General features: G+C 48.4%; 1 protein-coding gene across 1 annotated transcript; it reads right to left on the reverse strand.

Annotated features, from left to right (window-relative positions):
- Positions 1 to 2959: 2959 nt before the first annotated feature.
- LOC115479493 (phosphatidylethanolamine-binding protein 1-like) lies at positions 2960 to 27899 on the reverse strand. The gene is made up of 4 exons (XM_030217423.1): positions 27656 to 27899; positions 22131 to 22240; positions 17681 to 17781; positions 2960 to 3434 (listed from the first exon to the last, which is right to left on the reverse strand). The coding sequence occupies exons 1-4, from the start codon at positions 27788 to 27790 to the stop codon at positions 3217 to 3219; spliced, it is 564 nt and encodes a 187-aa protein (XP_030073283.1). The 5' UTR covers positions 27791 to 27899; the 3' UTR covers positions 2960 to 3216.

Consider the following 27899-nt stretch of genomic DNA (forward strand, 5'->3'; position numbering starts at 1 on the left):
CCACTCGAGTTGTGACCTCCAGGCTCTCCAATATGTCTTTACCTGATTAGCCAATCATCCAGGTAAGGATGAACAAGAATGCCATCTCCTGAGTGCTGCTACAACGACCCAACATACCTTTGTAAACATACGAAGAAGCAGTTGCAAGACCAAATGGAAGCCCAAAACTGGTAAGGTCTGCCTAAAATTGCAAACTAAGAAAACACTGATGCAAGGGGAAAATCGGGATGTGCAGGTAAGGCTCTGTCAATCCAGCGCTCAAGAACTCCCCGTACTGCACCGCTACAATAACCAAATGGAGAGTCTCCATGCAAAATGAGGAAACCCATAGAGCTAGAGTGACAGCCCTGATATCTAGAATTTGCCCGAAAGATCCCTCTTTCTTTGGGACGACAAAGTAAATGAATAACGTCCCTGCCTGAGCTCTGAAGAGGGAACTGGACAGATCTATCAGCCTCCTTAGAGGCAGGGCCGCCAAGAGGGGGGAGAGGGGGGACAAAAGTCCCTGGGCCTCGGAGGGGGCCCAGCGACACACGCAGTCCGACCCGCCCTCCCAGCACTAATCTTAAATGCCTCCTTCACCACGTTCGCAGCAAGCAGCAGCAGGGCAGGCCACTCCTTCCTTGTGTCCCGCCCTCGCCTGACGCAACGTCCGCGAGGGCGGGGCGGAGGAAGGAGAGGTCTGCCCTGCTGCTGCAAACGTGCTGAAAGGAGGTGTTAAGGTTAGTGCAGGGCCCGGCAGGGGTGGAGGGGGGGGGGGGCTGCGACAATGACGACGACCTCGGGTGGTGGGGGGCCCAGGGGCGGCCCTGCTTAGAGGCGAGAACAAGGAAACTCCCAGAAAACGGCTGGAAGAGGCTAAGCAAATTCTAAGGCATACCCATCTCAAATTACCTCAGATCAATGGGTACTAGAGGTTATCTGGGCCCACCGCTGAAAAAAAAGAGAGCCAACCAGAGGCTGGACCCAGAAACCTTCATTGAGTTGTATGGGAGGATGATGGGAAAGCTTCCTTACGAGCTCCTCGAAAAGAACCGAGACCTCAAAGAACTGGGACCTTGGACTGGAGCCATTTGGTACCCGACTAAAACCAATGAAAATCACGTCCTCGACTGCTGCCTGAAAAGAAACCATGCCCCGACACCCAGGCCAATCCTCAGGAAGATGAGAGGCACCTTAGTGTCCCCTGCAGACTAGCCAACTCCTCAAACAAAGAGAACCTCGGAAAGGGAACCTACTTGCTTAGTCTTAAGAGGCCGCATCCACTGACCAGCTTTGCAGCCCAAAGAATGCCTCGCCCACACCATAAATTTAGACGAAGCCCTTAGCAAATCGTACAACACATCCGCCAAAAATGTTCAGCCATCTCAATCTTTGCCACTTCGTTGTCTATCGGGGCCAAATCATCCAAAGAACTATCCAGGACTCTCAAGACCACCGAAAACTAGCTCTAGCTACCAGGAACCATAGATAGATGCCTGAACTGCCAAGGCAGAGTATGAAAAGTGCTCAACAGAGCTTCCATATGGTGACACTGAACCCCCAGCTACAGGTACAGTATTTCTTTAGTAACTATCGAAACCACCACATCCACTACTGAAGGCTTAAGAAGGGATTTGTCCGTGTTGGAGACGGGATAGAGTTAACCATAGACTTAGCCAGTCTAAAGGAGGAATCCGGAACATCCCACTGTGCTTGAATGAATGTCTTAGTTGGTCTCCTAATGCCCTTCACAAGAAGATCTACCTTACGACCTGCCATGGGAGCAGTCTCCACTTGCTGGAAGGTGTGCACAACCCAGTAGTCATGTTCTAGGCCGGTCTGGAGGGACGCTAAGGAAATATTTATTGAAAAATATGTACAAGGTTTGAGAAGAGCTATAGAAGGCAATTAGACATAATTTATGATCACAGTAAAAAAAAAAAAAAAAAAAAAAAAGTAGTGAAATTCAAAAGTTTTGTGGTATTGGTTATTGAAGTTTCCTCAACAAATATATGCAATTCATTAGTATTCTAAATAACTAGTTCCAAAACTAGACCTAAGAATTAGAAGCAAAAGTAATACCTAGTCTGTAAAATAAAGAGAACAATTGCTCTGTTAAGTGGAACCTTTATTGATGCATGAGTAAACACCGTCAAACACCAGTATGAACACAAAATGCTTTGCTACCTCAAGGAAAAATAGAACATCTCCAACACTGAAGGAACTTAGAGCTTGCTGGACTCAAGTCTGCAGCCCATAATAAACACAGAAGTACTTAATTGCTGCCCCAATTAGTTTAGAATGAATGGCAACTATGTGTCACATCAGTGGTATTGGAAAAAGGGAGGTTGATTTAAACTTTATCTAGCCTCTAGGGTTTCACTATAAAACTGCATCTTGCCCTTCAAATGTAAATGTACACCTCATAAGCAGGCTACACTAGTGAAATTCCTATGCTGATTGATCTGACTGAGTTAGAAAAAAAGCTGAATGTAAGCAAAAAATTCCACTATACTTTGATTTGCACTATGCCTAGAACAAAGATCATCCCCCCCCCCCCCCCCCCCCCCCCCACACACACACACACACATCCTGCCCTTAATACATACTACAAATCAGGGCAGTTTCAAGCAGCAGGCTAGATCACCACTTTATTTCTAACACAAGTGTGGCAATACAACAGCCGTTTGGCCAATACAATAAGCATTGGCTACATAAGAGGCAAAGTATCAAAACATCTGAGATGTGTAGTCTGGTGTACAAGACACTAATTCTCAGCATTGATTGGGCCATTTGCTCAAGCCACATGCACTTCAGCTCTACAAAGCTTTTTGCTCAGAATTATGGGTAGTTAACTGCACAAACTGAAATCTCACACCTAATCTTCCACTGGAGGATGTAGTTATAGTTTAGATACACTCTGAGGGCAACTAACCATATTTTGGATGGCAGAAGCAAAAAGTGTTTAGCCTTTTGTAATCAAACCCCCCAAAGGACAGCCAGGTACTAGAGGGGCACAGCAGCTGGTAAGAACAGGAACCCACTTGTCTAACATACAGATGGTGGCCAGTAGTAAGTTCATTCCCAAGAACCTTACAGAAGACATTTAAACAGTGTGGAGAATAGAGAAAAACTGTGGATTCCATATCAAAAAGGGCATCACTGAATTAATCAGAATCTAGCTTTTCACTATATTAAGCGCTCAGAAGTGTAAACTGGTGCCAGTTCAGACTTCTATTTTCCTGACAGCTGTTCATAAAGCTTTGGTACATAGTCATCCCACTCAGCCTGGCAACAAGTGCCTGCCAGCGGTGCTTCCAGCTTGTACTTCTTACGGAAGTCTACCAACCGGAACTTCCCTCGATTTTCCCCAGAGCGGTTGCACAGGATAGGCTCATCACATTTCAATGGTCCTGCCTGTTTGTATACCAGCCAGACATAGCGGTGCAGCCCTGGAAGGAAGAGCACAAGTTTAAAAGAAGTAATGTTGCTTATTCTGTATACACAGCAGAGATGTAGTATCCATACTAGCCAGGAACAAAGGTGGAATCCCTGCAGATCAATACATAAACCGGTTTCTTTCCTTCGGTCAAGTGTTATGTCCCCCTACCAGCAGAGGGAGACAAGCTCAGTGCTGTCTTTACTTCCCTCATAAAGGGCTAGTGCTCCCTTCTGTTCTTCAGTATATGTATGTCAAAAAGTTAGGCACAGGATAAAAACCCTATTGAACCTTTGAATTTATTTTACTCAAGTCTGTTCCTGGAATCCTGCTTTACTAGTCCAGACCTAGTTTGCCCCTTACTATCAGATGGGAACAGAGACTGAAGGTGTGAATCAGCCAGGAGCATTGTAGTTTTCATCCAAGGCTTTGGCAGTAGCAAACAAGGGTTAAAAAGAAATAAAAATAAAAGAGAACCAAATATAGCCCAGAATGGAGGCCTCTTAGGACTGCCTCTGCAAAACTGACTATAAACAGACAAGTTGTAGATGTAGGATCCAGGAAATCAAGAGATGTGACCTTCCAGGGAAGGTCCTGAACTGGTCTAGAATGGCAAGGAAATTAACAGGTAAAGTTTCATCTTCATTATCCTACTATACCAGTTTAGACCTATGATGCTCCAGAGCTTCAATACCATAGGGCAAGAGTAAAATACCTTCTAAGGCTGTCTTGTGTAGACCAATCAAGCTTGTAATATTTGACAAAAATGTCAAGGACCATGTGTGAGGCCTTTACTTCTACCCAGAACACTCTGCAATTGGGTATAGTGGACCCTAAAGGCTGAGGAATCTTTCCTCAGAAGAATGTAGGCCGATTCAATGGCCCACTTAATCTAGCACAAATCAAAGAAAGGCTGTGTGACCCTTGCAAGATCTTGTGTTCTGTTCATAGTTTTGACATCTGAAAAGGATTGTTCGCGTCCAAGTAGCACCCTGCTAACATCCAGTTTATTAGAGTGACAGTTCCAGCCTCGAGGGCCTCTGAAAGACAGGGATAGGAACTCTCCTGGTTTGAATTAAAATGAGAAACCACCTTAGAAAAAAAAAAAAAAAAGCAGAACAGTGAAGCAGTATCAGAAAAGAATAAGGGGGCCTACAACTACTACTTAAGGCAGCCAGAAGGAAAAACCACCCAGTATCCTTCACAGAGACAGACCACAGCCCTGTCGCACAGTGACTGAACACACCTTACAATGGTCCAATGTGAAGAGGTCATAAGTACATAAGTAATGCCACGCTGGGAAAAGACCAAGGGTCCATCGAGCCCAGGTTCCTGTCCACGACAGCGGCCAATCCAGGCCAAGGGCACCTGGCGAGCTTCCCAAACATACAAACATTCTATACATGTTATTCCTGGAATTGTGGATTTTTCCCAAGTCCGCTTCCTCTACTCTGGGTTGAGGCTGGCAGCCCTGTTAGGCTCACAGGTTTCCAGCAAAGAACCAGATTGCCATACGGACTTAAGACCAAAGTGCTTTATTCTCAATTCAGTTCCACTCAAAACTGAAATGCAGTTCACAAACAGGGTTCAGGCCGGGTTCCAAACTCCAGCCAACATTCAGTTCCTTAACAGTTCGGCCCACTTCCTTTGCACTACCTTCCCCTCTCCCTCGAAGGGCTCAGTCACAGAAGTCAGATCTCCTCCACCCAAACTCCTAAGAGAAAAGTGGGCCTTATTCTCTTCTCCCTCTCACCTTAGAGCATAGAAGCCCTTAGAGAATCCTCCTTTGGGTCTGGCCAAAACGGGTTGGTGTGCTTGCTCTCTTCTCCTCCTGTGTTCAAGAAGCAACTGCTCCACTCCTCACCAGCAATCCCAGAATACCGATGAATTTGTTTGACTAGGCTCTATTCCAAGAGCTAAAGAAGGAGAAATTAGATCTTACCTGCCTAATTTGCTTTCTTTAGTCCCTCCGGACCGGACCAGGATTGGACTGTTGGGTTGTGCCCGCCTACCAGCAGGTGGAGACTGAGAAAAACTCTGACTCTAGAGAGGCCAATAGGAGCCCTGGCCATGTGACCTTAGCCTCAGTATTTGAATACAAAGCAGGAAAGAAAGAAAGACTTCTGTGCCGTATGGAATCCTAGCAGCCACAAATTCCTCGGCAAAACCGAGTACTAGAGCTCACCAGCAACTCTCACCAGAGAAGTGGTATGGCCCATTGTATTAGAGCTCGCCAGCAACTCTCACCAGAGAAGTGGCATGGCCCATTCATATTAGAGCTCACCAGCATCTCTCACCAGAGAAGTAGTATGACTCACTTAAGGTTTCATATATATTCCATCAACTGAGCTCACCAGCAACTCTCGACAGAGAAGTGTATAAACATATTTAAGGCTTTATAATCTATTCCAGCAACTGAGCTCCCAGCAACTCTCACCAAAGAAGTGGTATGACCCATTAAGGTTTTATATATATATATATATATTCCAGCAACTGAGCTCACCAGCAACTCTCCACCAGAGAAGTGGTATGACATATTTAAGGCTTTATATATATTCCAGCAACTGAAGTCACCAGCAACTCTCACCAGAGAAGTGGTATGACATATTTAAGGTTTTATATATATTCCAGCAACCGAGCTCACCAGCAACCACCAGAGAAGTGGTATGGACCACGCAAAGGTCTTTTTTTTTTTTTTTTTTAATATATATATCAGTATCATCTGTTTGTTTGTTTTTTTGAAACATTCCACTTCCAACTTAATAAAAGAATCTAAAGAGTGATAGAACATGGGAGGGGCCTGGTCCAGTCCGAGGGACTAAAGGAAAGCAAATTAGCAGGTAAGATCTAATTTCTCCTTCCTTAGCGTCCCTCCGGACCAGACCAGGATTGGACTGTTGGGAAGTACCAAAGCAGTAATCTACGGGAGGGACAGACATTGAGAATGCGGTAGAGTCCCTGAAAACACCCAAACTAGGATGAATACGAAGCCAAAAGCTTGACGATCCAAGAACCGCCAATAAACTAAATAGAATAACTACAAAGCAAAAAAGCTGAAAAGTCCAAGCGACGCTGAACATTGTCCCCTACCAAGTGGCCACTATATAATGTCCCCCTACTGCACTATCTGTGCAGCGCAAAGGACAGAGAGACTCGAGAAAAACAAAAAAACGACTGAAAGAAAGATGGCAAAGGTAGAAGCAGAGCCGCCTGTAAACAAAAAACTGCAATGAATCTACCTCAGCTGAGAAGTGGAAACCAAAATCCTCAAGTACAATACTCCCGATATCGTAGACTATTGCTGACCTAGCAACAGATTGGAAGTATGTAAAGCCTGTCAGTGAGAAGTACCTGATCACTAGAAGCTAAATAGGTAAAAACAAGAATGCAGTTAAATACTATGCAGAAGAAGAAGGTAGCTAAATCCCTGCTGCAAACTAGACTGAAGGTGCAAATAAACTGACAGCCGCTGCAGTTACCCCAACATGAAGAAAACATATCTCAGAGCGCAATTCAAATGAGAGAGAAAGAATCATCTGTAGCTGTTGCCTCTGCAAGCAGATCACCTGAGACTCTTTGTCGTAAACCCCAATTAGTGAAAACGGGAATAAATCAACAGTAGACACTTGTTAGTACCTTTCATCTGTTAGATACATATAGAAGTCCATAAACACTACACAGTTCCAGGAATAACATGTATAGAATGTTTGCACGTTTAGGAATCTAGCCAGGTGCTCATGGTCTGGATTGGCCGTGGACCGAAAGGTGGGCTCGATAGGACCTTTGAGCTTTTCCCAGTGTGGAATTACATATGTACTTATGTAGTAGTACTATAAATATACATATATATTTTCACAGATGCAGCCATCAAAAACTGCTCACTGTGTATATGCTCCCGGCATACTTGCAGGAAGAATGCTCAATCTCAACCACCAGACCCAAGTGCTGCACTAGTGAGAATACAGAGGCCAACTGAGCGGAGGGAATCCCATCCGAGATAAATATCTGGATACGAGAGGGCATCTATCTCTGCCGCTGACAAGTCTTTTTAGCAAGAGAGTAAGCGAGGCACATGGAAGGTCAGAGCGAAACGAAATAGTTCTAGAACTGGGACCTCCCCTTAAGGTACTATCCACTGAACTCCCAGAAGTTTTTTTTTTTTTTTTTTTTCCCCCCTATGGTCACGAAATTGCGGAGTGAAAAGCTGCCAAAAAAAAAAAAAAGACTACCGAGACTCCAAAGAGAATGAAGAAAAAATTCCTTCTTGGGAGCTAGAAAGTAAAATTTTACTCTGCCAAATAGAGCAAGGTAATGGCCGAAGGCCCAAGAACATCCAGAGGAAAACAGAAAGTGGGACGCTTGTAGAGAAGACAAAAACAGTCTGCACCAACGTGACTAAACAAAGAGAGAAAAAATAGAGACATGCTACGAATCTAATGAGATCACACGAGAGCTCAAAAGAGAGATCAAATGAGGACTTGGCTACACGCCCCCCGTAACCTAGAGTGTGCCGAAATGCACCACCCGTTGCTTGACCTGACAACTCTGCCAATAAGACTGTCTGTAATGAACCAGACATCTAGGAAAGGATGAAACGAGGAGACGTTGTTTCATGAGCGCTGCTGCTACTACGACCATAACTAAGAAAAAAGTGCGCGGAGCCGACGCAAGACCGAAGAGCAGGGCAAGAAAACTGGTAATGAGGACCTTCTCATCATCCTTGTATCGTGGACATTACTCCTCCTATACTGAGATGTACTAAAATCTACCAACCCACACCCATAAGAAATGAATGTGGTACTTGCAACCTGGATTGACCACAACTGAGGACAGGATGCTGGGCTTAATGGACTCTTAGACTTTCCCCGTATGAAATACTCATATACTAAGCAAAAATGCAAAGGAAGTGAAAGAATCCCCTTCCAATTGAAAGGAAGGTCTGAAGGGAGGACGTATAGATTGAAAATGAAAGGATCACCATACGTTGCGCGTGGACTGAGACACACTGGCCTTTAATTTTACCGGATCTCCCCAAACCTTGTATCATGTCATGCCTCCTCCTCACTGAGAGTACAGAGAGAACAGACGCACACTCACGAGATATGAATGTGGTATTTGCAATCTGGATTGACCCCATCTGAAAACAGGATGGGGACTCTTGGCCTTTCCCATTATGGCAACACTTATGCCCTTATGGCAAAAAATGCACAGAAAATGAGTGAATCTCCTTCCAGAGAAAAAAAACTCTGGAGAGAGGAAGAATAAAATGAAATGAAATGGAATAGACTTGGAAAATACCTATTACGGAAAAGGTGGTGAATTTGTGCCACAGGAGACAAGGACTTGTACCTGACGTCAAGAAAGCTTGAAACAAGACCCTAAAATCTGTAAGGAAGAGAAAGGGATAGCAGATGTTATGGATGGTCCTACTGGACAAACCAGAATGTTTACCATGTGCCCAGGCTGAACAGATAGAGGAAACAAAATACAAGTAGATGGCGTGAGGACCTCCCACTATCCTTAAGTGGGAGAAAATGCAAATTGACCGGATAACTTTACTCCCTAAGTTAACATATATCTTGTAAGTCCTAGAAGAAAACTAAGATAACACATGAGAAACTCCAAGACAGTTGGAAGTAGAGAAGATGTGAATAAAACATGCCTTCTAAAGCATCTGAGAAAACTGGGTGCTCGGTAGACAGGACTGAGTCTCCTAGAATATGAGAACATCTGAACCATGTAGCCTATGCAGCTGTCATCTGCTATGCCAAAGAGAACGCATAGCCATGAAAGAAAATTGCTGAAAGGAAGTAAGACCTTAATGTCCAGAATTGCAAAGTACGCAACAATTGAGTATCAGACAATGTATTTCATTGCACATGGCATCTGAACCATATAGCCTACGCTCTAGAGAACGTTTGTTAAGATCTTAAAACACAGTATAGAACATAGCCACGGAGGAAAATTTCCTGAAAGGAATTAAGATCTTATGTCCAGCATTGTAAGTACCAAACAATAGACTATCCGGCAATGTAGTTCTATCCACATGGCACCTGACCCAAGATAGCCTATGCCATAGAAAATGTTTGTTAAGTTCTTAAAAACACTGTATAACATCATAGCCAAGAAGGGAAATGCTTGAAAGGAACTAAGATATTATGGCCAGATTTTTAAAGTACTAATCAATTGACTATTAGACAATGTAGTCCTATTCACCAGGAAATGAGAAAGACACAGAGTGATGTACACTGGACCCCCCATAAAAACTGTGCTAGACAATAGCAAGACCTTCCTCCAAACATCACGCACAAGGGAAAGGAATAGGAAAATGGTTATTTTGGAGCTGAGATACAATTTAATTCGCCCCATTGTCTAAAACAGAGAATTCCCGACTGAGCTGCACTTTGAATCGGAGTCTTGCCAGAACAAAGAAATCGCCAACTGAGCTGCACTTTAATTCACAACATTGCTAGCAACCAAAAAGTCCACGACGGAGAAAAAACAGAGGGAAAAACAAAATGAGCGCCATTCGCATCGTAGCATTTCTTTTTTTTTTTTTTTTTTAATAGCTAGAAAATACATGTAAAAATTAATTTCAGGGAAAATATACTACCAATTGCCCCAACTACCAGAGAAACAATATCTCCTTTCCATTGCACAAACAGCCAAACACCGTAAAAGCAGAAAAACGCTGCCACGTCAAGGGAAATTGCAGCTGCATGCAAAACAATGGCGGCCAAGCGCGCCAAAATGAGAAGAATAAAGTTCGGGGGAGAAAAACCACTAACTGGACCGACGAAGAAGCAGGAAATCCGTGCCGCCGAAAACAGATAGCCTCCGAGGCCGCACAAAACATGGTTTAGCCTCTGGCCCGAACAGGAACCGTCAATACAGCTCCCAAGCTATACAGACCCGTCCAAGAGCGAGCACGCGCTTAACAGTTCGCGCCTCTTTTTTTTTTTTTTTACAACTACCGCCGCTAACAACGCCGGATAGCAGAGGAAAAATAATGAAGATAACAAAAAACCGCCTATTAAAGTCACAGATGCTGACTTTTCACTTTTTTTTTTTTTTTTTTAAATAGCTCCGCAAGAAAAGATAATAAAGACTCTTCAAACAGAATAAGACAGAAGAGCTACCTGCTCGTTATAAGCCTGGGGAAAGCAAAAAACTACTTCCTTTAAATTCCTTTCATTTGAATTATTCTTTTAATTTTCTTTTACTTGATTTAATTCTTTAAAAACAGCTGCCTATTAAAGTGGCTGCCTCTCCCAAAGACGGTACACCTTTCCAGAGAAAGGGACGGCCCTTCCCTGCTAAGCCAGGGAGATGGGGAGGAAGGGGGGTGGACTCGAGACACCCGAGTTTAACACCCCAGAGGCTGCCAAAGAAAGAAAAGAAACCCTGTCAAGCCTCTAATTATGATTCCAGGCACAGAAGAAGTATTATAAATATATCTGTAATATCTTATAGAGAAAAAGAGAGAGAGAGAGACTAATGGGCTCACTTCCTACCTGCTGAGAGACTGAGAAATACTGAGGCTAAGGTCACATGGCCAGGGCTCCTATTGGCTCTCTAGAGTCAGAGTTTTTCTCAGTCTCCACCTGCTGGTAGGCAAGCCAACAGCCATCAGTCCAATCCTGGTCCGGTCCGGAGGGACGCTAAGGAACGGTTTTCTTAGTAAAGGTTCTCTTATAGAGGACAGCAGAGGAAGTAGATCTCAATATCCTGACCCAGACCTACTCAACCAATGGAAGATGAATGCAGAATCCCTAGGAAAACACTTAAGAGCACCTGCTGAGGAATCAAAAGGTGAAACTTACAGCTTATATTCCTACTCCATTGGAGGCAGCAGATGAAACAAATGGGGAGCTTGCCTAAATGGAGACCAGAGCCCTGGGAACATACTTATCAGTTCTGCTTTATAAGAAGCAGGCAAAAGCTGAATCTTGGAAGCCTGCTCAGAAGCAGAAGGTAAAATTATGTATAATCATACCTGATAATTTTCTTTCCATTAATCATAGCTGATTCAATCCATAGACTGGTGGGTTGTGTCCATCTACCAGCAGGTGGAGATAGAGAGCAAACTTTTGCCTCCCTATTTGTGGTCATGTGCTGCCGGAAACTCCTCAGTATGTCGATATCAAAGCTCCATCCGCAGGACTCAGCACTTAGAGAATTACACCCACGAAGGGACACTCTGCCCAGCTCACCACCGACCGAAACGGGGGAGGGGAATTAACCCAGCTCATCCCACACAAGTGGGGGAGGGGAATCCGTCCAGCTCATCCCCGCGGAGCGGGGGAGGGACACCCACCCGCCGATGCGGGGGGATCTGGCTTATCCTGCAACCGCGGGAGGAGCTGACTGACCTAACACCGCCGAAGCGGGAGGGGTACAAAGCTGCCCTACAGCCGCACGAAGCGGGAGGGAGTGCCGGCAGAATTTATGTCTCAATCCAGCCCCGTAAAACGGGGGGGGAGAGGAATGCAGCAGCTCACTGTAACACAAACTCGTCTCAACTCTTGAAGAATCCAAGTGAAAAAACTTGAACACGAAGTCTTTCTGAAGTAACTGAAGACTAAACTTGAACCTGAAATGCAACCAGAATAAAAACAGTACAGATATCTGGGAGGGGCTATGGATTGATCAGCTATGATTAATGGAAAGAAAATTATCAGGTATGATTATACATAATTTACCTTCCATATCATCAAGCTGATCAATCCATAGACTGTGGGATGTACCGAAGCAGTACTCACCCAGGGCGGGACATTGAAGTCCCTGACCTCAACACTGAAGCTACAAACCGGGCCTCCGCACGTGCAGCCACAGTCAAACGGTAATGCTTGAAGAATGTATGAGCCGAAGCCCAAGTTGCCGCCTTGCATATCTCTTCCAAGGAGACGGATCCGGCCTCTGCCATCGAGGCCGCCTGAGCTCTAGGGGAGTGAGCCTTCAGCTGGATAGGCGGCACCTTCCCCGCGGCCACATAAGCCGCTGCAATGGCTTCCTTGACCCATCTTGCCACTGTAGGCTTAGCAGCCTGCAGACCCTTACGAGGACCTGCAAACAGGACAAACAGATGATCCGATTTCCGGAAATCATTGGTCACTTCCAAGTATCTGATGATGACTCGTCTCACATCCAGATATTCAAGAGCGGAGTACTCCTCTGGGTAGTCCTCCCTACGAAAGGAAGGGAGACAGAGCTGCTGATTCACATGGAGGCGAGAACCAATCTTGGGCAGGAAGGAAGGCACTGTGCGAATAGTCACTCCTGCCTCAGTGAACTGCAGAAAAGGTTCTCGACATGAGAGCGCCTGGAGCTCGGAAACTCTTCTGGCTGAAGAGATAGCCCCCAAAAAGACTGCTTTCAACGTCAGGTCTTTCAGAGATGCCCTCGACAAGGGTTCCAAAGGCGGCTTCTGCAATGCTCTTAGCACCAGGTTGAGATTCCACGCAGGCACCACTGAGTGCAGAGGAGGGCGCAGGTGATTAACTCCCTTGAGAAAGCGCACCACATCTGGCTACGAAGCCAGGGAAGCACCCCTCAGGCGGCCCCTGAAGCAAGCCAGAGCCGCTACCTGGACTTTAAGGGGACTGAGCGACAGGCCTTGCTCCAGACCTTCTTGCAGGAACGCCAACACTGAAGAAATTGGAGCAGTGAAGGGAGAAAGTGAGCCTGCTTCACACCACGCTGCAAACATACGCCAAACCCTGGCGTAAGCAGTAGAAGTAGAGCGCTTCCTCGCTCTTAGCATAGTGGCGATGACCTTGTCTGAGAAGCCCTTCTTCCTCAGACGCTGCCGCTCAATAGCCAGCCGTAAGACCAAAGGGGAGGGATCCTCCATCACCACGGGACCCTGATGTAACAGGCCCTGCTCCACTGACAGCCGCAGAGGATCGTCGACTGAGAGCCTGATCAAGTCCGCATACCAGGGACGTCTGGGCCAATCCGGACCCACCCGGATTACCCTGCCGGGATGCTTTGCCACCCGGTCTAGCACCCTGCCCAACATGGGCCAGGGCGGGAACACATAGAGGAGCTCTTGTGTCGGCCACTGTTGGAGAAGAGCATCTACTCCCAGGGATCGAGGGTCCCGTCCTCTGCTGAAAAAGCGCGGCACTTGGCAATTGGCCGATGACGCCATCAGAACTAGGCTCGGCTGGCCCCAGCGCTTCGTGATGTCCAAGAACGCCTGAGCAGATAGTTGCCAGTCTCCGGGCTCCAAGGTATGGCGACTGAGAAAGACCGCCTTGACATTCATGACTCCGGCAATGTGGGCCGCTGAAAGCTGCTCCAGGTTCACTTCCGCCCACTGGCAAAGACTCATAGCCTCCTTGGCTAGAGGGGCGCTCTTGGTACCTCCCTGGCGGTTGATATAGGCCACAGCCGTGGCATTGTCCGACAGGACCCGTACCGGCTTCAACACCAGTACCGGGATGAACTCCCATAACACCAACCGAATGGCTCTGAGTTCCAGGAGGTTGATAGACCACTTGCCTCTGCAGGAGACTAGAGCCCCTGCGCTGTCCTTCCCAAGCAGTGGGCTCCCCAGCCCATCAAAGAGGCGTCTGTCGTGACGACAATCCACTCCGGGGTCACCAGAGGCAATCCTGCAGACAACTTGTCTGTCTGCGTCCACCAGCTCAGCGCCTTGCGCACTGCTGGGTCCACGGGAAGGCGCACAGCATAATCCTCCGACATCGGAGTCCAGCGCAGCAGCAGAGATAGCTGTAGTGGTCTCATATGAGCCCTGGCCCAGGGCACTACTTCCATCGTGGCCGTCATAGAGCCCAACAGCTGCACGTAGTCCCAAGCCCGAATAGGAGAGGCTACTAGGAACTAGTCCACCTGAGCCTGAAGCTTGACAATCGATTGTCTGGCAGGAACACTCTGCCCACTTGGGTGTCGAATCGAACTCCCAGATACACCAGGGACTGAGTCGGGCGCAGCTGGCTCTTCTTCCAGTTGATGATCCATCCCAGGGAGCTCAAAAGAGCAACTACCCGGTCCATAGCTTTGCCGCACTCTGCATAAGAGGGGGCTCGGATCAACCAGTCGTCCAGATAAGGATGGACTTGTACTCCTTCCTTTAGCAGGAAGGCCGCTATGACCCCCATTACTTTGGAAAGGTCCGCGGAGCAGTAGCCAACCCGAAGGGAGGGCTCTGAACTGGAAGTGTCGTCTCAGGACTGTAAAACGCAGAAAGCGTTGGAGAGGAGGCCAGATGGGAATATGCAGGTACGCTTCCTTGATATCCAAGGAAGCCAAGAACTCTCCTGCCTTCACTGCCGCTATAACAGAGCGGAGAGTCTCCATGCGAAAGTGCCTCACTTTCCAGGCCCGAATGACCCCTTTGAGGTCGAGGATAGGCCGGACAGAACCTCCTTTCTTTGGAACCACAAAGTAAATGGAGTAACGTCCCTTGCCAATCTGATTTTTTTGGCACCGGAACGACCGCACCCAGGCGGATCAGGTTGTCTAAGGTCTGCTGCACTACCACAGCTTGACCGGAGACTTGCAGGGAGAGAGTACAAACCCGTCTCTTAAGGGTTGGCAGAACTCTAGCTTGTAGCCGTCTCTGATGACTTCCAGCACCCACGCGTCTGAAGTTATAGTGGTCCACTCGCCCAGAAACGAGGACAGCCGTCCTCCAATCTGCACTGGGGCGTGGACCAAGGCCCCGTCATTGGGTACGGACCCTGGGGGAGGACCGGAGGGAGCACCTCCGGGACGGCGGTCTCTGCGAAAGGAATGCTGCTTGGGGGAGAAATTCCTCTTGAAGGAAGAGGGGGCAGAGGAACCCGACTTGCCCGGGCGGTACCGACGGGCTTCCTGCAACCGTCCTCTGGAGGTACCGGGACGAGAACTAACCCGAGCCCTGACCTCTGGTAATTTCTTGCCCTTAGACGTGCCGAGATCGGTCACGATTTTGTCCAGCTCGACCCCAAAGAGCAGCTTGCCTTTAAAAGGCAATCTAGCCAGGCGGGATTTAGAGGCGTGGTCAGCAGACCAATGTTTCCGCCAAAGCCACCGCCGCGCAGAGACTGTCTGAGCCATGCCTTTAGCTGAGGCTCTCCAGACATCATACAGCAAGTCTGCCAAATAGGCTAAGCCCGATTCCAGGGCCGGCCAATCAGCCCTCAAGGAATGATCCGAGGGGGAAGCCCGCTGCACCATAGTCCGGCACGCCCTGGCCACATAGGAGCCGCAAACTGAGGCCTGCAAACTTAAAGCAGCTGCCTCAAAGGACGACCTTAAGGCCGCCTCCAATCTTCTGTCTTGGGCGTCCTTTAGGGCCGTGCCACCTTCCACCGGCAACGCCGTTTTCTTAGTCACCGCAGTGATTAAAGAATCCACGGTAGGCCACAGATAGGCCTCACGTTCACTCACAGCCAAAGGATAGAGGCGGGACATAGCCCTAGCCACTTTAAGGCTCGTTTCCGGGACATCCCATGAGCCGCAATTAAGGTGTGCATGGCAACATGCACGTGGAAGGTTCTAGGCGGGCGCTTCGTCCCCAGCATAATGGCAGAGCCAACAGGGGCTGAGGGAGAGACGTCCTCCGGAGAGGAAATCTTCAAAGTGCCCATGGCCTGTAACAACAGGTTGGGCAAATCCTCTGGGCTAAAAAGCCGCGCTGCAGAGGGGTCATCCGCTCCATCCGAGCGGGATCTATCTCCTCAAGGAATCCGCAAAGGATCGTTGGGAGACCTCAGACACGCTGCCCAGACACGCTGCCTCATCTACATCGGAGGAGACAAAAGTCCTCCAAGGCCTGAAAATCAACCCGAGGGCGTTTACCTCTGGGAACCTCAACCTCTTTATCAGAAGAGGGAGCAGGGGCAGCGTTTTGCATGAGGAAAGCCTGATGCAGCAGCAAAACAAACTCGGGGGAAAAACCCCCCAGACTGTGCACTTCCGCAGCCTGGGCAACAGCCCTAGACGCACTCTCAACCGGCGCTCGCACTAGCGGGGAGAGACATGCTGCGCATCCAAAATGGCGTCCGGCGCGAAACTCCGTGAAGGAGCCGCGCGGGAAGAACGGCGCTTAACTTTAGCCGCTTTTGTGCCGTCGCCCAAATTAAGGGCGTTCATGGCATTAATGTCTCCAACCTCAAGGGCGGCCCACGAAGAAGCCGTCCGAGCCGCGTGGCCGGCCAAGATGGCGGAGGCGAGGAGCGGGGGATGGGCGGATATGGCGGGAAAAAACCGCCACGCCGGAGGAACGACCGGGACATTCATCGGTCACTAAACTATCACCCATCAAGGGCGAATCAGGTTGTAAAACCCCCGCATCCCCTCTAGAAGCGCTCCAGCGATCCGGGGAGCGACCCTTTGCGCCCTCGCCCTCCGACGCCATTGCCACGAGGAGAAGAATCGGGGAACCCCTGCCCGCTATAAAAAGGTAAAATTACCTGCTTGCCGCTCCGAGCTGTAACGAACTGGTGTCCCAGTGAGTAGCTGCAATGAACGTTTAAAGAAACGTCGAATTAAACGCCTTTAAAGACGTTTACAATTTTTTTTTTTTTTTTTTTTAAACGGAGCCAGCGGGAGGGGGGAGAAAAGGAGGGACCTGGCACCACCAGGTTTGCACTTGCTCAAAAGAGCCCTCAACCCCAGGCCTCAACAAAACCTAAGGATTAGGCTTGGAGGCCTAGCCAGAGCTGCTGCTGTGTGTGACCACCACCTGCTGAGATAGAGAACATACTGAGGAGTTTCCGGCAGCACATGACCACATATAGGGAGGCAAAAGTTTGCTCTCTATCTCCACCTGCTGGTAGATGGACACAACCCACCAGTCTATGGATTGATCAGCTTGATGATATGGAAACTCTGGTTACACTTAGTAGGAAGCGAGGACTCACCCCCCTCCCCCGCCTTCCTGCTTAGCAGACTGTGCAGAGAAATACTGAAGAGCAGAAGGAGAATCAGCCCCCTACAAGGAGTCATGTCTGACCTCTATCCATCTGTAGGCAGAGGACATAACCCATTTGTCTGGCCCATGAGGAAAGTGAGCTTAAGACCATACACAGAAAACATCTGGTGGGGGGGGAGGGGAGGAGGTATACATAGAGAATTTCAAATACATTTAATTCATCTACTGTTTTCTTCTGCTTCATTATCATTGTAATTGGGAAGATGGTGGAATATTCTGTATATTCAAGATCAGTTTAACTTTTCTGCCTGTATTCCACAGTTAGGTTATATCTGTAATAAATCTCTCCATTTACAGAAGCCAGCTACACTGACCTGATCCTTTAGGTGGCCCAGCACCAACGTAGTCAGCAAGGACATGTCCACTATTGATGTCACCTCCTTTCATATTTACCACTAAGAAGTGATTCCATTCCCTACAGTGAAGAACAGAACAAGCTTAAGTATTAAAAAAATTAGAGGCATGGCTGCATCTTCACCGAGATATTACTGCAACTTAGAAAAAAGTAAAAGGAGCATCAATTTTGAACAGTATATGGTACCTGGGAAAAAAAAAAAAAAAAAAAAAAAAGGAACAGCAGCAATGAAAAGGTCACAATACAGGCTGTAAGGCAGTATGAAATGTATGAAGGAATGTTTTACATTGCAATGCACTACTTGATCCCCATTCCTTGTAGGGATGAGCTTGGTGCATCCGAGATATGTGGGACATACTAGGGGTGCCTAATCATTTAAGGTTACCCAAAACGTTTGGGAACCTCTGCTTTAGGCCAGTGTTTCTCCAAGTCCGGTCCTGGAGTACCCCTTGCCAAGTCTGGTTTTCAGGATACCCATGAACTTGATTTGCATACTGCCTCCATTATATGCAAATCCATTGAGGATATTTTGAAAACCTGAATGGCAAGAGATACTCCAGGATTGGACTTTGGAATCACAGCTCTAGGCAACCTTTTGTCTATTTTTAATTTATTTTCAGCATTTATATCCCACATTTTCCAAAATTACTTTGGTTCAATACAGCTTACATAAACACACGCTAACAAGTTGATCACGATATCAGAATGAACCAAACAAACAGGAAACAGTTCCTAGTCAAAAGTTAAGAACCTTTAGTATCAACAAGCACAGGCCCCTGTGACTCTGGGCAAGTCACTTAACCCTCCATTGCCCCATGTAAGCTGCATTGAGCCTGCCATGAGTGGGAAAGCGCGGGGTACAAATAAAAAAAACCATTTTTTAAGATGGCTTTTAGACGTTTGTGGAAGCTTAAATAACTGGTCACTCCTCTTAAATCTTTAGGCAGATAATTCCATTACTTTGTACACCGGTAAGTAAATCCTGCAGAATATATTGACTTGTACAGCAAGTTCTGACAGCTGCAGAATGAGGTAATTCCTTGTTCCAATATTGCAAGACCAAAAACTGATATACCAAAGTGCATAACCTAAGATATGTGCCCCGATTGGAAGCCAATGTAAGGCTTGTAGTAACAGACTTGCCCTAGCAAAGCATGATTTCCCATAGATCAGCCTTGCAGCTGTATTATCATCATTTGCAACTTCTTCAAAAAAATTTTTTATTATATTATATATATATATATATATATATACACACACACACACATACCCTGCAACCTGCATATACTCAGTTACAAGTCAGCACGAGCTAATACCATGGTTTGAACCAACACACAAAAAAACAAACTAGGGAAATAACCTTGAATTTTCTTCAACTTCCACATCAATTGAAACGTTGTAATATTTGCAACCTTGTTTGTCAAAGTCAATTTTCGATTTAAACTGATCCCTAAAACATTCAAATGTCCAAATAAATAAACCCATCAATATTAACATTGATACAGTTTCCATTACATTAAGGAGAACATAAAAGTAGCCATATTGGGTCAGACCAATTCCTGGAGGAAAAGTCCATAGTCTGCTATTGAGACAGACATGGGAAGCAACTGTTTGCCCTGAGATTTTAGTATGGAGTGTTGCCATGACTTGGGTTTCTGCAGGTACTTGTGACCTGGCTTGGCCACTGTTTGGAAAACAGGATACTGGGCTAGATGGACCATTGGTCTGACCCAGTATGGCTATTAACTGAGTGAAAAAAAAATATTTCCTCCTATTGTTTTAAAGAAGTATTTCCATGTAATTTCATTGTGTCCCCCCTAGTCTGTACTTTTTGAAAGAGTAAAATAAATAAATTTAAAAACAAATTTTCATTTCTACCCATTATATACACCATTCAGGATTTTGTACACCTCAATCATATCTCCCCCTTAGCTGTCTCTTTTCCAAGCTAACCTTGGGATACCATAGGACTCCAAGAAGTACCATGGATCCTCAAACTCCCATGAGTGTTGATCAGCATCGGTGAGAAAAGCCTCATGGGAGGGTCGAGACAGAGCCCACCTCAATAAGGAGGAACTAAGTCCTCGAGAAGGGCATTGAGATGTCAGCTCCAGCCTCGATGCCGGCAAAACTTGGGGGTACCGACATGGGTGGCACTGGATGCCGAAGCTACAAGTGACACTGACTTCCGAGACTTCAGCACAGGCTGTTGGCAATGCGGGACAGTAGCAAGAGGCATGGAAGATACAAGCACTCCAGACACCGATATGAGCCCTGCCAAAAACTCAGGGAGCAAGGCCTGGAGGTTCTCATCAAGAGCTGAGATCAGGAAAGGCTGCAGAATAGTTGGGGGTTGGAGTGGGTACCTGGTCCTGGCTGCAACACATTGGCACTCCTTGTATGGAAGAAGAGAGGTCCTACTGACACCTACTCGGGTACTGAGTTCCATGCATTGAGAGCAATTGATGCCAATGATTTTTGGGCTTCCCCCGATGCCTAGCATCCACACTCCTCAGTGCCGACAAGCATGTTGTCAATCCTCATGTCACCTTGAGGTCTGGTCTCTGACTGATCCTGGGGGGGGGGGGGGGGGGGGGGCCTGCACAGCAACCAACGTCAAGGCAGTTGGCGACCCACTCAGTGCATGGCCACTCCCAGTGTCTATGGGCCTAGCAGCCGAGTGGACCAACAACTGTCAACATCGATGCGCATATCAACATCAAGGCTTCAGACCTGGTTCCAAAAAGGTTTCTCCCATTCAGCCTCTCTGGCCAACTGGGTTCTTTTCTTCATATGAAGACAGAACACAGAAGGGGAATGCTCAGGCCCCAAACACTGAAGACACCTAGAATGGGTGTCCTTGCCAGAGATGGTCCTATTGCACCAGATGCAGTACTTAAAGCTACTGTGAACCTTCAATGATGTGGAAACAGCTGTGGCCAAATCAAAAAATTCAATGGTGCCAAAAAAAGGGCAAGGGGGGGGGGAATAAGAGGTAGGAAAGCCCGACTGAAGCTCAGGCCTACTACTGAGCACAATAAAAACAAAGAAAACTTGAGATAGCAAAAATAACCCGAACTGTAAGAGAAGTGGGGGGAGGGGGGAGAGAACCCTGAAAAAGAACAGAGCAAAAAAAAAAAACAAACTGTAAGAGAATGTTATGACCCGGTAGTAGTGAGCCCCTGTGCCCCGACTGAGCACGGCAGAGATGGAGTGACACCACACTTGGTCAGGCAGCCAGACAACCCCTAACTTCAACTGGGAAGTGACCACCTTTCACCGGGAGTTGAGCTCCCAGCTGCAGGTGGCCACCAAGACTTCTGGAACCGGCGGGGTCGCACAGCCACTGACCAGGCTGGCAGGGAACAGACAGTCCAGAACCCTGAACAACAGTCCAGGGTCAAGGCAGGCAGCAAACAAGTGTGATCCGAGAAAACTAGCCAAGGCCTGGTACACAGGAAAACAGGAACAGAAGAAAGTCGGCGAACAGCACTCAGACAGCAACTCCTCAGAACTGAGGCCGAAGCAACAAAGGACTGGAGGCAGGGCTTTAAATAGTGTAGGAATCAGTCTCAAGCATGTGCAGCTGATCCAAGATGGCTGCCCCCATCAGCAGAGAAGCACAACACCCAAAAATGAGCTTCCTTCCTGCAGCCGGCCAACCCCAAGATGGCCGCCATAAGCTGAGATGCCCATCCCAAGATGTCCGACCTATCCTGGAGAACCACCACCAAGATAGCCGGCTATCTCTGCCAGACCGCACTTCGCCGGCAACTCGGCCACGCAGGCCTGGAACCAGGTGAGGATCGTAACAGAGAAGCGGGGGGGGAGAGAACCCTGAAAAAGAACAGAGCAAAAAAAAAAAAAAAAACCCAAACTGCAAGAGAAAGGGGGGGGGGGGGTGGGGGGGGGGGGGGGGGAAGAGAACCCTGAAAAAAGAACAGAGCAAAAAAAAAAAATCCCCCAACTGCAAATCCCACCTCTTGCGGCAGGAGTAGCACTTGCATGTGCATGGTGGGAGCAAGGTACACTCTTGATGTTATAGTTTTTCAAGCTCCAGACCAAGCAACGCAGACCACCTTATATTACATATGAGAATTATTGGCCTGCTTGTCCTCAGAGAATTTAAAAGTTTACTCTGCAGACACAGATAGTGCAAGGTCATTCTTTTAAACACAAAACACTGCCAAAGCAAAGAAACATGCAAGTCTCACCTAACAACAAAATTATATATATATATATATATATATATACACACATACACACACACACCTCAGTATACTTACCCAAGTTATTCTGTTGATTCGATTTATGCAAATACAAAAGCAGAATGGATTACTTCCCAAACACTGTCAAGCTTTGTCCACAGGCAACTAGCTACCCTTGAAATTAACTTCCATCCCCCTCACCTGAACTTTGGGTTCTGTCTGCTGGGGGCATCTGGGTCAACAAATGCCAAAGCATAATAGCTGCTTGGATCAGCACCATCCCATGAAATGCTTGTCGGTCTGTTCTGAATCTACAGTAATTGGAAAAATTGTTAATGCAATTTGTTCCTAGAAGACAAGAAGTCCAAAGTTTATGCACAGATTTTTATTTAGTGTCAAGAAAGGGCTATTCCATGGTATCAAATGCAGTCACCGAACAAGAGCCAAAAAAAAAAAAAAGTCAGTGTAAGGTTTTACCTCAGCAGTTACTCTTAATGCATTAAACTGATGCCTCCATCACAACATTTTTAATACCTTCAGCTGTCAATTTTGACAGCCAAGTTGGGAAAAAAGAAAAAAAGGAGAAATTAGATCTTACTTGCTAATTCTTTCCTTTAGGCCCACCCCTTCAAATTCCATAAGGATAAATTCAGCGATTCCTATCTGTTCCCTCTAGGCTGTGCAGCCACACAGCAAAAGCCTCCCCAACCCTGTCTAGCATCTTCTGTCTCTCCTCTTAGCCCCCCCCCCCCCCCCCCAATCCAGTAGCTCCTCTTGCCTCAGCCTCTTAGGGGTCAATACAAAAGCCACATAGTACAGCCCATGGCTTCTACCCCAAGATTCATTGTGATGCAGTACGCTAGTGAGCTGCTATTTCAAAAGAATACAGGATTGTACCTTCACAGAAAGCATGGCCAGACAGGGACACAAACTCTTCAGTTAAGGCCAGCTTCACTGTGTGCATATCTAAGATAAAGTACAAGCACCATATCTGCCCATGAACCAGATTGTTGTCCTGTACATACACATTAGCCTCAAATTTCTTGCACAAACTTTTACAAGGCTAATATTTGATCAGTCAGAGCACGCATCAGTTTGTGCTAGTACTTTTTTTCTCTTTAGATATGTGCATCAGCATAACAGTGAAGCCGGTTACTTGTGTCTTCTAAAGTTGCAGGTACACATGGTCACAGAAAACGAAAAATCTGTTAGTAAATACCATGAACTGGCATTAAATCCCCTGGAGTTTCTACACTGCCAGAGATCTAAAGATGTAATTTACAAACATTTTAGACACACTGTGTTGTGCACACATTAAAGTGCTTACTTCTGTGTATTGGAGAGAAAATCCTAGGGGTCTCATTACCATTCATTTTAGTATACTGTGAGCAAATTAAACTGCAACTTCACTCCCCTTTCTGCTATGCGGCCAGTAGTGTGCACACAGTGCCGAATGCTTGTTAATTGCATGCTTCTGTCCATGGCGCACACATGTGGTCTTTTGAGGGGGGAGGGGGAGACAACACACACAGATCATCTCAGCGGGTTACAATCAGTTTTACTGGTCGCTCAATAAAGAAATGGTTTTAGCATAGCTGCTAGAAATTCCTTTTAATGGTGAATCCAAGGATGCACCACATGGGGCTATTTTGAAGATGACAGTGCCGGAGGCCAGAGCAAGTAGGAATCTCTCCTGCCTCATACAGGGGAGGTTGGAGGGGGCTCCCATTAAAACTAAGGGATATTTATCAGGGGTCAGGGTAAGAAAAGGAACGTTGGGTACCACTAGACATCAGGGATATTTGGGGGGGGGGAGGGGTGGTATCCCTAGCAACCAGGGCTATTTTTTTCAAGTGTGCGGGGGCAGTTTGTCAGGGCATCAGGGGGGGGGGGGTGGCTTTTTTTTTTTTTTTTTTAAGTGCCCCAGTCAATCCCTGCTCCTGTATAATATGCCAAATGTAACGGCTTGAAATACAAATCAATGCATGCATCAACCTTTTCCTATACAAACATATAGTAAACATAGTAGATGACGGCAGAAAAAGACCTGCACGGTCCATCCAGTCTGCCCAAGAAGATATGTGCTACTTTTTTTTATTTGCACTGTCCTCTTCAGTGCACAGACTGTATAAGTCTGGCCAGACCTATCCCCACCTCCACCTCCCACCACCAGCTCTGGCACAGACTGTATAAGTCTGGCCAGCCCTATCCCCACCTCCCAACCACCAGCCCCGGCACAGACCGTATAAGTCTGCCCAGCACTAGTCCCGCCTCCCAACCACCAGCTCTGGCACAGACTGTATAAGTCTGCCCAGCCCTATCCCCACCTCCCACCACCAGCTCTGGCACAGACTGTATAAGTCTGGCCAGCCCTATCCCCACCTCCCAACCACCAACCCCGCCTCCCAACCACCAGCCCCGGCACAGACCGTATAAGTCTGCCCAGCACTAGTCCCGCCTCCCAACCACCAGCTCTGGCACAGACTGTATAAGTCTGCCCAGCCCTATCCCCACCTCCACCTCCCAACCACCAGCTCTGGCACAGACTGTATAAGTCTGCCCAGCCCTATCCCCGCCTCCCAACCACCAGCTCTGGCACAGACCCTATAAGTCTGCCCAGCCCTATCCCTGCCTCCCAACTCCGCCTCCCAGCACCAGCTCTGGCACAGACTGTATAAGTCTGGCCATCCCTATCCCCACCTCCGGCACAGACTGTATAAGTCTGCCCATCCCTATCCCTGCCTCCCAACTCCGCCTCCCAGCACCAGCTCTGGCACAGACTGTATAAGTCTGGCCATCCCTATCCCCACCTCCCAACCAGCAGCTCTGGCATAGACTGTATAAGTCTGCCCATCCCTATCCCTGCCTCCCAACTCCGCCTCCCAGCACCAGCTCTGGCACAGACTGTATAAGTCTGGCCATCCCTATCCCCACCTCCCAACCAGCAGCTCTGGCACAGACTGTATAAGTCTGGCCATCCCTATCCCCACCTCCCAACCACCAGCTCTGGCACAGACCCTATAAGTCTGCCCAGTCCTATCCCTGCCTCCCAACTCCGCCTCCCAGCACCAGCTCTGGCACAGACTGTATAAGTCTGGCCATCCCTATCCCCACCTCCCAACCACCAGCTCTGGCACAGACCCTATAAGTCTGCCCAGTCCTATCCCTGCCTCCCAACTCCGCCTCCCAGCACCAGCTCTGGCACAGACTGTATAAGTCTGGCCATCCCTATCCCCACCTCCCAACCACCAGCTCTGGCACAGACCCTATAAGTCTGCCCAGTCCTATCCCTGCCTCCCAACTCCGCCTCCCAGCACCAGCTCTGGCACAGACTGTATAAGTCTGGCCATCCCTATCCCCACCTCCCAACCACCAGCTCTGGCACAGACCCTATAAGTCTGCCCAGTCCTATCCCTGCCTCCCAACTCCGCCTCCCAGCACCAGCTCTGGCACAGACTGTATAAGTCTGGCCATCCCTATCCCCACCTCCCAACCACCAGCTCTGGCACAGACCCTATAAGTCTGCCCAGTCCTATCCCTGCCTCCCAACTCCGCCTCCCAGCACCAGCTCTGGCACAGACTGTATAAGTCTGGCCATCCCTATCCCCACCTCCCAACCAGCAGCTCTGGCACAGACTGTATAAGTCTGCCCAGCCCTATCCCCGCCTCCCAACCACCAGCTCTGGCACAGACCCTATAAGTCTGCCCAGTCCTATCCCTGCCTCCCAACTCCGCCTCCCAGCACCAGCTCTGGCACAGACTGTATAAGTCTGGCCATCCCTATCCCCACCTCCCAACCACCAGCTCTGGCACAGACCCTATAAGTCTGCCCAGTCCTATCCCTGCCTCCCAACTCCGCCTCCCAGCACCAGCTCTGGCACAGACTGTATAAGTCTGGCCATCCCTATCCCCACCTCCCAACCACCAGCTCTGGCACAGACCCTATAAGTCTGCCCAGTCCTATCCCTGCCTCCCAACTCCGCCTCCCAGCACCAGCTCTGGCACAGACTGTATAAGTCTGGCCATCCCTATCCCCACCTCCCAACCAGCAGCTCTGGCACAGACTGTATAAGTCTGCCCAGCCCTATCCCCGCCTCCCAACCACCAGCTCTGGCACAGACCCTATAAGTCTGCCCAGTCCTATCCCTGCCTCCCAACTCCGCCTCCCAGCACCAGCTCTGGCACAGACTGTATAAGTCTGGCCATCCCTATCCCCACCTCCCAACCACCAGCTCTGGCACAGACCCTATAAGTCTGCCCAGCCCTATCCCTGCCTCCCAACTCCGCCTCCCAGCACCAGCTCTGGCACAGACTGTATAAGTCTGGCCATCCCTATCCCCACCTCCCAACCACCAGCTCTGGCACAGACCCTATAAGTCTGCCCAGTCCTATCCCTGCCTCCCAACTCCGCCTCCCAGCACCAGCTCTGGCACAGACTGTATAAGTCTGGCCATCCCTATCCCCACCTCCCAACCACCAGCTCTGGCACAGACCCTATAAGTCTGCCCAGTCCTATCCCTGCCTCCCAACTCCGCCTCCCAGCACCAGCTCTGGCACAGACTGTATAAGTCTGGCCATCCCTATCCCCACCTCCCAACCACCAGCTCTGGCACAGACCCTATAAGTCTGCCCAGTCCTATCCCTGCCTCCCAACTCCGCCTCCCAGCACCAGCTCTGGCACAGACTGTATAAGTCTGGCCATCCCTATCCCCACCTCCCAACCAGCAGCTCTGGCACAGACTGTATAAGTCTGCCCAGCCCTATCCCCGCCTCCCAACCACCAGCTCTGGCACAGACCCTATAAGTCTGCCCAGCCCTATCCCTGCCTCCCAACTCCGCCTCCCAGCACCAGCTCTGGCACAGACTGTATAAGTCTGGCCATCCCTATCCCCACCTCCCAACCAGCAGCTCTGGCACAGACTGTATAAGTCTGCCCAGCCCTATCCCCGCCTCCCAACCACCAGCTCTGGCACAGACCCTATAAGTCTGCCCAGCCCTATCCCTGCCTCCCAACTCCGCCTCCCAGCACCAGCTCTGGCACAGACTGTATAAGTCTGGCCATCCCTATCCCCACCTCCCAACCAGCAGCTCTGGCACAGACTGTATAAGTCTGGCCATCCCTATCCCCACCTCCCAACCAGCAGCCCCGCCACCCAATCTCGGCTAAGCTCCTGAGGATCCATTCCTTCTGAACAGGATTCCTTTATGTTTATCCCACGCATGTTTGAATTCCGTTACCGTTTTCATCCCCACCACCTCCAGCACACAGCTCTGGAACTCATCGGTCTACGAAATGACCAATTTCCGCAAACTCCTGAAACTTCTCTCTTTGACAAAATATATCATAAAGAACAACACGCGTGACTCTACCTTCTTTAAGATACCCAGGAATGTTCTTTAATGTCTTCTGCTTTCACACTATCATGCACCTAATTGTCTATGGCTTTAACACTACCATGTATTTCACCATCATATACCCAAAACCCTCTGCAAAACCAAATGTACTTTCTTTTCTATTTCCAGTATCCACCATGAATTGTAAGGTGGGATAATGTGGGATACAAATGTAATAATAAGTTGCACACTCGTTGTTTTCTCTCATCCTGCAGGAGGGCCTGTGCCAGCGACCTCTCCCTCCCCCCCCCCCCCCCCCCCCCCCCCCCCGGCATTTTCCAGTTCCCACCGCTACCAGAGTCCAGGCCACTGCTGCAGTCAGAGCCCGGTACCTGGGTCGGAGTCACCACTTTACCCAGCTCGTCTATCTCCACAGAGCCGTGCTGGACCCGCAGGGGATGCGCCGGCTTCTCCTCCACCTCAGCCAGGCTCAGAGGCCCGTCCCAGTGCTTCAGCTCCACCGGCATAGTCGGCCCAGGGAGACGTCAACGAACAAAAGAAACAGACGACCAACCGCCACCACAGAAAAAGCGACGTTTACACCTAACCTAAGCAACGCAAGGCAGGCTTCACCTC

Source organism: Microcaecilia unicolor, chromosome 11 (assembly GCF_901765095.1).
Source record: "Microcaecilia unicolor chromosome 11, aMicUni1.1, whole genome shotgun sequence".
NCBI classification, from domain to species: Eukaryota; Metazoa; Chordata; class Amphibia; order Gymnophiona; family Siphonopidae; genus Microcaecilia; species Microcaecilia unicolor.